The following is a 14,937-nucleotide window of genomic DNA, read 5'->3' as shown; positions in this document are numbered from 1 at the left end:
ACGCGTTTCCAACCTTTAAGGTCCTTAGTCATGGCACAGAAAAGACTGCCAGACTGTCCTTTTATACTGTACATCTTCACATGTGTTTCAAAGGAATACCCATCCCCCATTTGGGAGTTTGGCATCCCGTCAGCATCCAGGAACATTAACCCATTCCTATGTTTCATTGCCAATTACTAGCATATGATTCCATATACTTGACTTAAAAAGGAAAAAAGAGGAAAAACAAAAAAAAAGCAAAAAGAATGTAATAGAATTCACATGTGTCCAATGTGCTGCAGATTGGACCAGCAGATTTTCAGGGAAGTGGATGAAATTATACAAATTATGGCCCTTTTCTGAATGGAATATTAGCCTGTTGCGGATCTTCAATGGGTTTTGTATAATCTCTTCCACTTCACCACTGCTGTATTCTGCTATAAATTTTGCCATGTAAAATCCACAACACTTCCATCCTGTATGAATTTCTCCTTATACAGACCCATAGTAATGGACAGTACTACACCCCTGTAGATAAAGCGAATTGTATCCTACCCAGAAGAAAGAAAGACACAGCGGAGCACAAGGAGCAACGTGGGGAACACACCAATCAAGGACAACACCCACACCTGCGGCGGGGGAAGGGGGGACTCACCAAAAAGACCTGGAGGGGTGGCTAAGTCGTGCAATTTGGCATGTTATTCTGAAATCTCCTGAAAGGCAGACCAGTAAAACCAGGTCTTCATACACCCATCTGTGTTATTGACATTTTCATTAACTTGTGACATGTTGCCCAGACATGTCAAGAGTTAAAGGGGTACTCCAGTAGAAAACTTTTTTTTTTTCAATCAACTGGTGGCAGAAAGTTAAATAGATTTGTAAATTACTTCTATTAAAAAATCTTAAAGAAGAACTACGGGATTGAAAAATGTATCCCCTATCCTAAGGATAGGGGGTAAGTTTCAGATCGCGGGGGGTCCGACCGCTGGGGCCCCCCGCGATCTCCCGTACGGGGCCCCGGCTCTCAGGTTAGAGATGGCGTGTTGACCACCGGACGAAGCAGCGGCCGACACGCCCCCTACATACACTGCTATGGGAGAGCCGGAAATTGCCGAAGGCAGCGCTTCGGCTCTCCCATAGCAGTAAATGGAGGGCGCGTGTCAGCCGCCGCCTCGTGCGGTGGTCGACACACACTCTCTATGCAGAGAGCTGCGGCCCTGTATGGGAGATCGTGGGGGGGCCCCAGCGGTCGGACCCCCCGCGATCTGAAACTTATCCCCTATCCTTAGGATAGGGGATAAAATGTTAAATCCCGCAGTTCTCCTTTAATTCTTCCAGTACTTATTAGCATTTGTATACCACAGAGGAAATTCTTTTCTTTTTGGAACACAGAGCTCTCTGCTGACATTATGAGCACAGTGCTCTCTGCTGACATCTCTGTCTATTTTAGGAACTGTCCAGAGCATCATATGTTTTCTATGGGGATTTTCTCCTACTCTGGACAGTTCTTAAAATGGACAGAGGTGTCAGCAGAGAGCACTGTGGTCATGATGTCAGCAGAGAGCACTGTGTTCCAAAAAGAAAAAGAAATTTCCTCTGTAGTATCCAGCAGCTATTAAGTACTGAAAGGATTAAGATTTTTTAATAGAAATAATTTACAAATCTGTTTAACTTTCTGGCACCAGTTGATTTAAAAAAAAAAAAAAAAGGTTTTCCACCGGAGTACCCCTTTAACCCCTTAAGGACTCAGCCCATTTTGGCCTTAAGGACTCAGACAATTAAATTTTTACGTTTTCATTTTTTCCTCCTCGCCTTCTAAAAATCATAACTCTTTTAACCATCAAACGATGAAGCTTTATTGAAGATTCATGTAATACAAACACAGTATAGAAACATGGGTAAGAACAAAGGATCCGCAGATCCAACAATAAACAAACATTCCAGGTTTACATAGTCAGATAGTAATATAAAATCCACGGAGCGGATTACCCGCATCAAATACAAAGAACATGAAAGGACTCGTGGCATTCAGGTGAGTAGTGACATCATTTAAACAAAACATACATACTCCCCCCAACCCCCCCCCGGCAGACCCCGTCAGGCCTCAATAAAGCGTAAAGGTATGGGACATGTTGGGACAGTATGAGGAGGCTAACCATGGTTCCCACAGAGTATTAAAGCCCTCTACCCGATCTTCCCGTATGGCCGACAACTTTTCATTGAGCATGATAGCATTAATTCTGTCTATCACTATAGAGAAGTGTAAATCTGCTTTCTGCCACTGCGTCGCAATATGGATGCGGGGCGCCATAAGGACATGTTGGGAGAACTTGAATGTGCGAAATACCATTTGGGAGGGTTTATGACTCAACAGGCAAAAAGCAGGGGTGCGTGGGATCCGAGCCTCCAATATGGAGGAAAGCATGTCCAGAACCTGCGACCAGAATGACTGCACCACTGGACAGGTCCACCATGTATGGTGCATTGTACCCCTGGACTGACAGCCCCTAAAACACAAAGGTGAGATTAAAGGATAGATGGCATGTAGGGGTGCAGGGACTTTATACGTGCGGTGAAGTATTTTCAACGATGTCTCCATCAGGGATACCTGCCAACTGCCCCTAGTTATAGCCGTACAGCACTCTCTCCACTGTGACATCGTTAGAGACATATTGGTATCCCTCTCCCAATCCAACATAAATTTCAACTTCGACTCTGCCGGGGGAGAATTAAGGTGGGCATACAGGAGGGAAAGTAAACCCGTCGCAGCAGGAGTGTACAACATATGTCTCTCAAAGGAAGTAGCAGTGACGGGTGTGCGATGTGGGATACAAGAGTTATAGTAAGAGAGAATCTGGCGGGCCCTAAAAAACTCTGACAAGGGTAACTCGTAGTGTTGGCGCAAAGATTCCAGAGTATGCAATGATTGACCCCTCAGGAAATGGTGCATACAGAATAAGCCCTTCCCATGCCACCACCGAAAGGAGAGGGGAGTACAGCCAGGAAGAAAGGAAGAGTTAGAAAGAAATGGAAGCAAAGGAGACGGAGTAGACTGCAGGAGATATTTAAAACGGACCTGACGCCAGAGAGACAAAGCATACATCGTAATTTGTGCTGAGGAGGGCAGGCGGGACGCTATTGGAGCATTGGACCACATCAAGACAGACAAAGAGTGTGGAGCAACCAGCGCCTCCTCCAGACCTACCCACCTCGGGGCGCCCCGCTTAATATTAATTTGGGCCAATTGAGCGCTGCGCGCTGCGTTGTAATATTTAAGGAGATTGGGAACCGATGCTCCTCCTAGCCTCTTATTGTAGTGCATTACCGCCCTCCTAATCCTAGGTCTCTTATTAGACCAGATATACTGAAATACTATCTTTTGAAAGGCATCTAGGTCCCCCTTGCTAATCGGTATAGGGAGCTTTCTGAACAAATATAACAAACATGGTAATATCACCATTCCAATTACAGTTACTCTCCCCATCCATGATATATATGGGTAGTCCCACTTCGACAGATCCTCTTTCAGCGTTTTATACATAGGGGCATAATTGGCATGATATAAGGTGGCGAGTGAGTCGGTTAGCCGAACTCCCAGGTAAGTAAGGCCCCTAGAGGAATCCCTGTACCCAAAATTAAGAAACACTAACTGTCGAACCCGATCTGACACATTACAAAACATCACCTCCGATTTAGCTGTATTTACTTTTAGCCCAGACACTACGGAGAAAGTTTCCAAAACCGAGTGCAAGTTGGGAAGAGACACCAGTGGACCGGTCAAGGTAAGTAAAAAATAAATTGCATTTGTATTCCTTGTCCCCCACCCCCACGCCCCTAATATTGGCATTGGATCTTATATGGGCCGCCAGTGGCTCCATGGCCAGGGCAAACAAAGCAGGAGACAACGGGCAACCTTGATGGGTGCCTCTCCGTATTTCCAGGGGCGTAGGAGTGGTGGACGGAATTTTGAGGAAAGCCCTGGGGGAAGAGTATAGATGACGTAATACTGTTATGAAAGGTCCCGTAAAGCCGTAAGTATGAAGTACAGAAAACAAGTAAGGCCATGTCACACTATCGAAGGCCTTTTCAATATCCAAGGCCAGCGCTAGCATGGGGGTCTTAGAAGTGGTGGACCAATGGATCAGGTTAATAATTTTGCGCACATTATCTGGGGCCTGCCTCCCCGGGACAAAACCCACCTGGTCGGAATGGACCAGGGAGGGCAAGAACCTATTCAGCCGGGCAGCCAAAATGGACGTCAGCAATTTAGTATCTATATTTAAAAGGGTGATTGGCCGGTAATTAGCAGGTTGCAGAGGGTCTCTATGTGGCTTAGGTAGCACCGTAATATGGGCATCCAAAAATTCACTGGGGAGCGGGGCAGGGGTTCTCATAGAATTAAACAAGGCCACCAGATGGGGGATTAAGTGTTTAGCAAATTTTTTATAGTATGCGGCCGAAAAACCATCCGGCCTGGGTGACTTGCCATTCTTAAGATGTTTAATCGCATCTTCCACCTCCTCAGCAGTAAATGGGCCATTCATAATCTCCAGAGCGTCAGAATCCAAGGTAGGAAGAGCCAAGGAAGCAAGGTAGGAGGAAACCGAAGGGATAGAGGTAGAAGAATCAGGTGGGGGAGAATACAAAGAGGAGTAAAAGGAATGGAAAGCAGAGTACACCAAGTCCGGGTTAGAGGTAGTCACACCAGGGCGAAGTCGCACCGCATGCACTCTATTATATGAGGTAGTATTACGTAACATTGACGCCAACAGGCGGTCTGGTTTATTTGCATACCTATAATAAGTGGACCGAGTCCATCTGATAGCTTTGTCCACCTCAACAGAGAGCAATGCATCCAGCTGCACCCTAGTGTGCCTAATCTCAGCATACAGAAACATAGAGGGAGACAGCTGATGAGCATAGGTCAGGCGGAGCAATTTAGCTTCTAAAGCAACCCTAGTCGCTGAGCGGTCTTTTTTAAGACCCGTGGCTATAGATATAATTCGACCCCGCATGTAGGACTTATGGGCCAGCCACAGCCAATACGGCCCACCAGTTGACCCCGAGTTAACATGAAAGTAATCAGACAGCTCAGTATCTAACTGTGCACTCACCCTGGGAATGGTAAGTAAGGACTCATTTAGCCTCCAGCGGAAAGGGACTGTGGAAGGCTTAGCTAAGTGGAACACTGCAAGCACTACATCATGGTCCGACCAGGCACAGGGCACATGTCTCGCATACAGCAGGGAGGGTAGCAGTGGTGTGTTAGCCAATATCCAATCAATGCGTGTATACGTGTGCTGGGATTGAGAGTAATAGGTATAGCCCCTCGCTCTCCCATTGTGTTCTCGCCAAACATCTGCTATGTGCGTGTCACTAAACAGCCCCTGTACCTGTCGCTGCCGGAGCCCGGATCTACGAAGCGGGGCGGTATGAGAGCGATCCAAGTCACTGTGGTACACAAAGTTAAAATCACCTGCCCAAATCAGCCAATCGTATCTCATGGAACCGAGCAGCGAACATAATGTACTAAAAAAAGAAATAGGGTCAGCAGTGGGTGCATATGAGTTAACGACACATAACTGTTTATCATACAATGTCCCTTGTAGTATCACATATCGGCTATCAGGATCAGTGGTTATAGTACTCACATCGAATGGCAGTGCGTCATTAAGAAAAGTAATGACACATCTACTCTTAGAAGGGAAGGTGGACAGGAAGTAACGTTTGTACGATCTATGAAAAAACCTCGGGTGGGAGGCAGGGGTGAAGTGAGACTCTTGGATGCATATAATATCAGGGCGTAGCTTTGCATAGTCTCTAAATGATTTACTACGTTTGTGGGAGGAATTAAAGCCCCTCACATTATGTGATATAACCCTACACATTGTGACTAATCAGCACCATGCAAGGGGAGGTCAGGACAGGAGCCCATAGATAAACAGAACAATAATGCAAAACTTCACCCACCACGGTCAGTAAATGTCCATATAAACAGGCATCCCTCCGATAAGACCTGGAAACAACAAAAAGACAGACAACAAAACACAAACCAAACAGACAAACAATAAAACAAGTCCAAGTGGGAAGCACGGGTCCGGTCCGTCCGGGACCCAGCACACTTCCAAGTCCCCTGTAGGGGTGGTGAGGTCACACTATTCCGGACTATGCGCCGCCATCTGCGCATAGGTCCAAGTCCCATCCGAGGCAAAAAAGTTCAGATGCATAGTTCAGACAGTGAGGCAAAAAATACAGGAAACATACAGGAATGGCACCTCGTCAGTTGGAGCAGACCACAAGGCTCACGGGGTAAGCAATTGCAGTCCGGTCACTCAGGTAAATGTTCCTAGGTCAGGTATGCTTCTTAGGCTTGGCAGGCCTGGTCACCGGAGTCCAGGTACGAGTGGGACGGCGGACCCTCTGTGGGAGCGCCGGCAGATCCACGGGCTGAATGTTTTCGGCTTTCAGGGCCACAAGCGCTTCTTTCAGAGTGCGGAGCAGGTAGGAACGGCCATTTAGTTGAAAGGAGAGGGAGAAAGGGAACCCCCACCTATATTTCACCTTCCTCTGGATAAGCGCTAAAGTTATGGGTCTGAACTCCCGGCGACGTGCAAGTGTGGAGGGAGCGAGATCGGAGTAGAGCTTCGCAGTGGGCGGCAGGCCCGGCAAAACTGCCAAATCGCGGGCAGCAAGCAGCAGCACATCCCGCACCTCCGGATAATGCAATTTTAGGACAATGTCCCTTGGTAGCTCAGCGTTTTTGGGCCTAGCCAGAGCCCTATGGATCCTGTCAAATCTCAGCAGTTCAGGTTCGAGCTGGGGCGCCAACTCAGAAAACAGATCGGTAAGTACCTTAGCGAAGTCCGTAACCGACTCCGGCAGTCCCCTCAGCCGCAAGTTAGCTCTCCGTGACCTGTTTTCCAGGTCTTCCAGCTTGTATTCCAGGGCCGCCATCTTATCTGCCTGTTCGTCCAAGTCCCCCCGGTCCACATCCACCGCATCCGCCAGTTCATCTATTTTCGCCTCGTTATCCGCCACCCGCTGAGTCAGCTCCTGGATCTGTGACGAGAACGTGGCTACCGCCTGCGAAAGCTCGGCCTTAAACATCTTCTGTATATTGCGGTACAGAGTTGTCGGCGTGAGGTCATCTGGTGGAGGCAGGGCCTCGTCCTCAGAGTTCTCCTCCGACATAATGGAGCTCGCGGCGGCCATCTTGGATTTCGCCCCAGTCCTGAACAGGTCAGGAATAGATTGAGAAAGGCCGTGGGAAAGGTTCTGGAGTTTCCTCCTAGAGGATCGGGAGACACTCATGGTATCCTCGGTGAGCTTGGAGTAGCTGGGGAGCCGTGTTAAGGCGCTGAAAATGGCGGTAAGTGCACAGCCGGCACGGAGCTCACATGAGATGCGACTTCCTCAGTGAGCCGCGCGCATGCGCCTCGCTCATAACTCTTTTATATTTTCATCCACAGACTAGTATGAGGGCTTGTTTTTTGCGCGACCAGTTGTCCTTTGTAATGACATCACTCATTATATCATAAAATGTATGGCGCAACCAAAAAACACTATTTTTGTGGGGAAATTAAAACGCAATTTTGCTAATTTTGGAAGGTTTTGTTTTCACGCCGTACAATTTATGGTAAAAATGACATGTGTTCTTTATTCTGAGGGTCAATACGATTAAAATGATACCCTTTATTATATACTTTTATATTATTGTTGCGCTTAAAAAAAATCACAAACTTTTTAACCAAATTAGTACGTTTATAATCCCTTTATTTTGATGACCTCTAACTTTTTTATTTTTCCGTATAAGCGGCGGTATGGGGGCTCATTTTTTGCGCCATGATCTGTACTTTTTTTTGATACCACATTTGCATATAAAAAACTTTTAATACATTTTTTATAAATTTTTTTTTAAATAAAATGTATTAAAAAAGTAGGAATTTTGGACTTTTTAAAAAATTTTTTCGTTCACGCCGTTCACCGTACGGGATCATTAACATTTTATTTTAATAGTTCGGACATTTACGCATGCGGCGATACCAAATATGTCTATAAAAAATGTTTTTTACGCTTTTTGGGGGTAAAATAGGAAAAAACGGACGTTTTACTTTTTTATTGGGGGAGGGGATTTTTCACTTTTTTTTAACTTTTACTTTTACATTTTTTTACATTTTTTTTTACACTTGAATAGTCCCCATAGGGGACTATTCATAGCAATACCATGATTGCCAATACTGATCTGTTCTATGTATAGGACATAGAACAGATCAGTATTATCGGTCATCTCCTGCTCTGGTCTGCTCGATCACAGACCAGAGCAGGAGACGCCGGGAGCCGGACGGAGGAAGGAGAGGGGACCTCCGTGCGGCGTTATGAATGATCGGATCCCCGCAGCAGCGCTGCGGGTGATCCGATCATTCATTTAAATCGCGAACTGCCGCAGATGCCGGGATCTGTATTGATCCCGGCACCTGAGGGGTTAATGGCGGACGCCCGCGAGATCGCGTGCGTCGGCCATTGCCGGCGGGTCCCTGGCTGCGATCAGCAGCCGGGATCAGCCGCGAATGACACGGGCATCGCTCCGATGCCCGCGGTTATGCTTAGGACGTAAATGTACGTCCTGGTGCGTTAAGTACCACCTCACCAGGACGTACATTTACGTCCTGCGTCCTTAAGGGGTTAAGATCATACCATGTCTAAGGGTGCATTCACATTACGATTTTACCATCCTACTTCTCACGATTTTTAACTTTAAAATCGTCCAAATCTGCACGCCAAGTCGTATCCATTGACTTCCATTCATTAATGACAGACAACAAATGCATCCGATATTGCACGATTTAAGATCGGAGGTAAAATCGTGGTTGACCACAATTTTTTGTCCAAATTCAAAATCGGATTGAAATCATGTCCGATTTTTTAAAATATTGATGTCTATGTTAATTGCATGGAATCGTGTGACTGTGCGATTCTATCAGATTTATCGCACACGATTTTTTTTGAACGCATGCGCAGTACACTTCAAAACACATACACTTCAAATATATCAAACTTTATTGCCATTGGCATACAAATTAATTTTAAAAACAGGATCAGATTTTTATTGAAAATCGGATGGAATTTTCATCTGTACAATTTTTGGATACGATTTTAAATCGGATAGCAAAGACATCTTTACATACGATTGTATACGATTTTTTGCTATCCGATTTTGTCTGATTTTATGGTAGCCTTACTACTGCATGCACTATTTCTCCCGTTACTATCTTCCGTCACAAAATAACGTCCGTTATTAATAATGGGCTATAACAGGTTAAAAAGGATAATGTAAAAATCCCATAGACTATAATGGGATTTTGTAACTGCCGTTTTACAGCCGATTTTCAGACGGAACTTCGTACGGATCCTTAAACGGAGTAATTTTGTAGTGTGAAAGAAGCTGTACAATCGCTAGTTATAAGCCAAGGAAGTGCGTGGCAGCTCTCTTCACTTTCTGGCTGCTCCTTATGCAGTGAAAGAGTTGGGCTTAAAGGAGATGTCCAGTGCTCACTTTTCTTATTGTATCCATTCCGGGCTGCAAAAAAAAAATAAATAAAAAATAAAATAAGCTTTCTCTTGCCTGCCTAGGCTCCCCCGGTGCTCCGGTACAGGTGTTCGGTCCCCGGGCTGTATTCTTCTTACTTCCTGTTAGCCCGGCACGTCACACAGAGCTTCAGCCTATCACTGGCCGAGGCGGGACATCACTGCGGCCGGTGATAGGTTGAAGCTCCGTGTGACGTGCCGGGCTAACAGGAAGTAAGAAGAATACAGCCCGGGGACCGAACACCTGTACCGGAGCACCGGGGGAGCCTAGGCAGGCAAGAGACAATATGTTTTATTTTTCAGCCCGGAACGGATAAAATAAGAAAAGTGAGCACCGGACATCTCCTTTAACTGAAGGCTGGGGAGAGAGACTTGAGCTGTCGCACTCTTGGTATTATTGGTTGGTATTATGAAGCCTTTTAACCTTTTTTTCCTGTCTAAATTTGGCACAATGAGTTTTTGCGCCTTTTCGTTTACGTTCCTTTGATTGGCTGTTGTATGTGTGTTTTCAGTCGGGTTTTTGCAGTGGTCAGGAATTTATGAAAATTCTACTTTTTAAAAAGGCGCTAAATTTGGCACAAATCCTTTAACCCCTTAAGGACTCAGCCCATTTGGACCTTAAGGACTAAGACAATTTTATTTTTAAGTTTTCGTTTTTCCTCCTCCCCTTCAAAAAATCATAACTCTTTTATATTTTCATCCACAGACTAGTATTAGGGCTTGTTTTTTGCGCGACCAGTTGTCCGTTGTAATGCAAACACTCTCTTTACCATAAAATGTATGGCGCAGCCAAAAAAAATACTATTTGTGTGGGGAAATTAAAAAGAAAACCGCAATTTTGCTAATTTTGGAAGGTTTTGTTTTCACGCCGTACAATTTATAGTAAAAATGACGTGTTTTTTATTCTCTGGGTCAATACAATTAAAATGATACCCATGATTATACACTTTTCTATTACTGTTGCGCTTAAAAAATATCGCAAACCGCGGCGGTCCCAAACAGCCCGACTGAGCAGCCGGGTTAGTGTCATTTTCGCTTCAGACGCGGCGGTCAGCTTTGATCGCCGCGTCTGAAGGGTTATTACAGGGCATCGGTGATGTCCTGTATTAGCCGCGGGTCCCGGACGTTGATGGCCGCAGGGACCGCCGCGATAGGACAGGGTTTTAATGTGTATTTGGCGTATAAGACGCACCAGCTTTTCCCCCCCAGTTTTGGGGAAGAAAAAGTGCGTCTTATATGGCTAAAAATACGGTATATCTAAGCTGGAGAACTGTGAAGTAATGGGTATTTTCTGAATGAATGAACAGACAGGTAACTAAGTAGGTGACTCCCTAAATATAGAGACTGGTTTTCTTTGTATCCTTTGGACGTATTCATTAAGGTTTCATTTAAAGCAACGTGAGGGGAGCCTAGATACATGGATGTTTGGGGAAGCTGCTTGGAGGCATATACGATCTGCTATATGATCTGCAGTGAAGGACAGGTTAGGTGCCGTCCTCACGTGTAGGTGACATGTGTCTACTGAAAAGGGAGCAAAGGTTTCTTTATTGTTTCCATGACTGTTTAACCTCCTAACAAACTCAATAGCCTCTGCTGCTTCAAGATCTGTTGGGTAGTGGGAACGTATTGTTCAAAAAGTATGTACCTACCTTGTATATTGTTTCTTTCGGATCTGTGCAAATGAATAAAAATTATCTTCTGAAACAATAATACTAATGATAAAAACAACTATAATAATAGTCCCCCAGTGATTGTAACAACACCAGAAATGTAAGAAAACCAAAGGCCAGTTTTAAAGGGGTACTCCGGTGGAAACATTTTTTTTCCTTTTTAAATCAACTGGTGCCAGAAAGTTAAACATATTTGTAAATTACTTCTATTAAAAAAATCTTAATCCTTCCAGTACTTAATAGCTGCTGAATGCTACAGAGGAAATTCCTTTCTTTTTGGAACACTGATGACATCACGAGCACAGTGCTCTCTGCTGACATCTCTGTCCATTTTGGCAACCGTGCACAGCAGATTTATGCTAAGGGCAGCATGGTGGCTTAGTGGTTAGCACTACTGCCTTGCAGTGCTGGGGCCTTGGGTTCAAATCTCACTAAGGACAACAATAAATGAAGACTTATTATTATAATAACGTCAGCAGAGAGCAGTGTGTTCGTGATGTCATCAGAGAGCATTCCAAAAAGAAAAGAATTTCCTCTGTACTATTCAGCAGCTAATAAGTACAGGAAGGATTAAGATTTTTTTAATAGAAGTAATTTACAAATATGTTTAACTTTCTGGCACAAGTTGATTTAAAAGAAAAAAAGGTTTTCACTGGAGTACCCCTTTAAGCTATGTTCAGATCATGTTTTCCTGTTTTTTTCGGGGTACATGGTGACTCTAAGGGCCCATGCACACTACGGAATTTCTGCCAGGTGCAGCAGCCTGCCATTGTTTTCATGCTGTGCATGCTGCAGAATTTCTGTAGAGAAAATCGAATTTCGAACTCCACCAAAACAATGAGCATGTTCATTTGTTCGGCAGAATACAATGCATTGCCTTCAATGGGGACTCCTTCTGCAGAGCGATACCTGCTAAATGCGAAATGTCTGCTCGGAATTTCAGAGTGTGCATGAGCCCTTAGGCCTGGTTCACACGGCAGAATTTCTGCATGAAAATTCTGCATGAATTTATAGTCAATACACAGAATGGGATTCCGTTGTCCCATTCAGGCCATGTCTGCATTAGTTTTTTGCAGAATTACGCTTTTTTCCCCACATTTGCAAAATTAATGAGGAATTTGTGCTGCGGAATCCGGATGCTTTCTGCACGATTCCACAGCACAGTTAAAAAGATGGAGTACATACGGAATTCCACACGAATTCTGCATGAATTCCGCACGATTTCCAGAATTTCCACACCAATTCTGCACAAATTTAATTCCCATTGACTTCATTGCGATTTTGCAGCCAAAGTCCGGCAAAATATAGGACCACACTCATATATATTCCCAGAGCGCGGAAATTTGAATTTCCGCATCAACATTCCGAAGCAGAATTTCTGCTATGCTAATGACCACGCAGAGTTCTATTGAAGTGAACGCTGCCTTACACAGCAGAATTTATGCTGCACAATTTTTGCTGAAGGAATTCCATTAAAGGGAATCCACGTCACCCATGTTAACCTATTGATCCAGTCTGTGGAGCACGGCCCATGCACCAAGCCTGCCCCCTGAATAAGCAGGATAACAGGTGAATGGAGTGACGGACCGGGCATAGGTAAGTATCATTATCATCAGTGTCACCCGCACTACCAGCCTGTACCAACAGCTTAGTGTGGGTGACACTGATGACAGATTCCCTTTAATATTCTCACTTATATTTACTTGTCAATTGTATAAGCTGATTAAACACGTTCTACTTTGTATTTTAGCACCTACTGATGACAGATTCCTTTTAAAGTGAAAAGGCAATAAATCCCTGTGGAATTTACTGGCGAATTTTCCCGTAGAATTCCGTGCAGAAATTCTGCCACGTTAACATAGCCTTAGGGTATGTTCAGATGGGCGTATCCGCAGCGTATTTTGTGCTGCGGATCTGCTGATGATGGATCCCTAGTTGGTGCCTCAGATGTGCCTGCTCGGAGCGGCAATACGCTGCTACAAGCAGACACACTGCCATGTGTGAGTCGCTGCGCGCATGCGCAATATACCCGCAGGTATCGCGGCTGCTCTCTGCCTAGCTCATGGAGCATGGGGAGTGGCCGCTGCAGCAGTGTGTCTACTCATAGTGGCGCATTGCTGCTCCGAGCAGGCACATCTGAGGCACCAACAAGGAGTCCCTTGTCGGCGGATCCGCAGCGTAAAATACCAACGCCCGTCTGAACGTAACCTTAGGGTATGTTCCCACTGCACAATTCCTGCGGAATTCCACGAGCAGAATTACGCACAGTGAACATTAACATCAGTGTGAAGGGTCTTCCGCAAGACCCGTTCCCACCGAGGAATTTCAGTGGCGGAAAAGTCAGCTGCTGAAATTGTTCCGTGCAAAGAACACGTTCATTCTTTGCGCGGAAGTCCACAAGCTCTGCATAGCCATCAATGGTGACAGTGCAGGGCCCAACCGCCGAAGTATTTCGGCGGCAGCTGCCAGATGGAATCTCCCCTCGCGGAATTCTGCAAGCGGTGGTTCCATTAGATTTGCAGGAGACTGTGCTTTGGCAAGTATACAATCTCTTTCTTCCGTCCTGAGGAAAGCGAATTTGCCCCCTTAAGTATATGATGCCCGATAGTTTTTATCAACTTCACTAGATGAAGATTTGAGGATCCCTATTGCATCTGTGCATAAAAAAATACTAAGTATTAGGGTATGTCCATGTGCATCTGAGCTTACACTCTACACTCTCCACTCCGGTTATGTAACAGATCCACTCGTCCGTCTGCCCATTGGCTCAGAAGTCAGTGCCTGGCACTTTATCCACCCATTCACAGCTATTGGAGATTCATTGACTGTAATAGCCAAGAGTTCTCTCCTCCCATCAGATTTCTATCTTGTAAATCCCAAGCAGCTGACACACTGTGTTCCTGATCTGCTGCTTATAACCAGCAAGAATGTCCAAAAGCGAGCTCATCCAAGGATTGCTGGATATTCCAGAAATGCTAAAGTCCCTCCTGGAGTACCCGCTGCCGCACCAGGGCACAGGTAGTGCTTATCTGACTTTTGTATTATCATTTTATCTGTATGTTTAGTTGTTTTTGCACTTGTATCATGTACTGTTGTAGTTGGTAATAATGCATATTAAGGTGTTAGACCTGTGCAAGAACAGCACTTGGGCCCCATAATTCGAATGCAGTGTTTCCCAACCAGGGTGCCTCCAGCTGTTGCAAAACTACAACTCCCAGCATGCCCTGGCATGCTGGGAGTTGTAGTTTTGCAACAGCTGGAGGCACCCTGGTTGGGAATTACTGTTCTAATGCCTAATGCATCATTATATATATATATATATATATATATATATATATATATATATATATAAATTTTACTTTCTTTTTTTTAAGTGCTTTCTGACAAATTTATCACCTATGCACTGGATAAGTGATAAGTGTCTGGTTGGAACAGCAATCCACATGCTAGACCATTACTCCATTCACATGGGGCAACTTGGAACCTCCATTATTATGACTTGTGGGGGTCCTAATGGTTGGGCCCCCACTGATCTTAAGATAAGAAGTGCATTCTGAGCAGCGATGTGCGCTGCTGCTCCTTTCAAAACCTATGGGACATTTAGATAGGTTCCGAAGCGCCGTCCTCAAGTCCCCCCAACAGGTCACGTTTTCAGAATTTCTTTAGTCTTTCACAGATGATGCAATTGTGGGGATAACTGACG

At 45.0% G+C, this 14,937-nt stretch overlaps 1 protein-coding gene and 1 long non-coding RNA gene across 4 annotated transcripts in view; one reads left to right on the top strand and one right to left on the bottom strand.

Annotated features, from left to right (window-relative positions):
* LOC130275713 (uncharacterized) overlaps nucleotides 1-14,937 on the bottom strand; it is a 73,368-nt gene that overhangs the window by 35,866 nt on the left and 22,565 nt on the right. The gene's annotated exons all lie outside the window — the stretch shown is intronic.
* TEF (TEF transcription factor, PAR bZIP family member) overlaps nucleotides 14,119-14,937 on the top strand; it is a 46,520-nt gene continuing 45,701 nt past the window's right edge. For both annotated transcript variants that reach the window (XM_056523993.1, XM_056523994.1), the window contains exon 1: nucleotides 14,119-14,252. In XM_056523993.1, the coding sequence (XP_056379968.1) occupies nucleotides 14,162-14,252 (91 nt within the window). In that variant the 5' untranslated portion in view covers nucleotides 14,119-14,161. The remainder of the gene's footprint in view (nucleotides 14,253-14,937) is intronic.

This window comes from Hyla sarda, chromosome 6, assembly GCF_029499605.1.
Source record: "Hyla sarda isolate aHylSar1 chromosome 6, aHylSar1.hap1, whole genome shotgun sequence".
Taxonomy (NCBI): Eukaryota; Metazoa; Chordata; class Amphibia; order Anura; family Hylidae; genus Hyla; species Hyla sarda.
The sequence above is the reverse complement of the archived record's forward strand: the minus strand, read 5'-3'. Positions and strand labels throughout refer to the sequence as shown.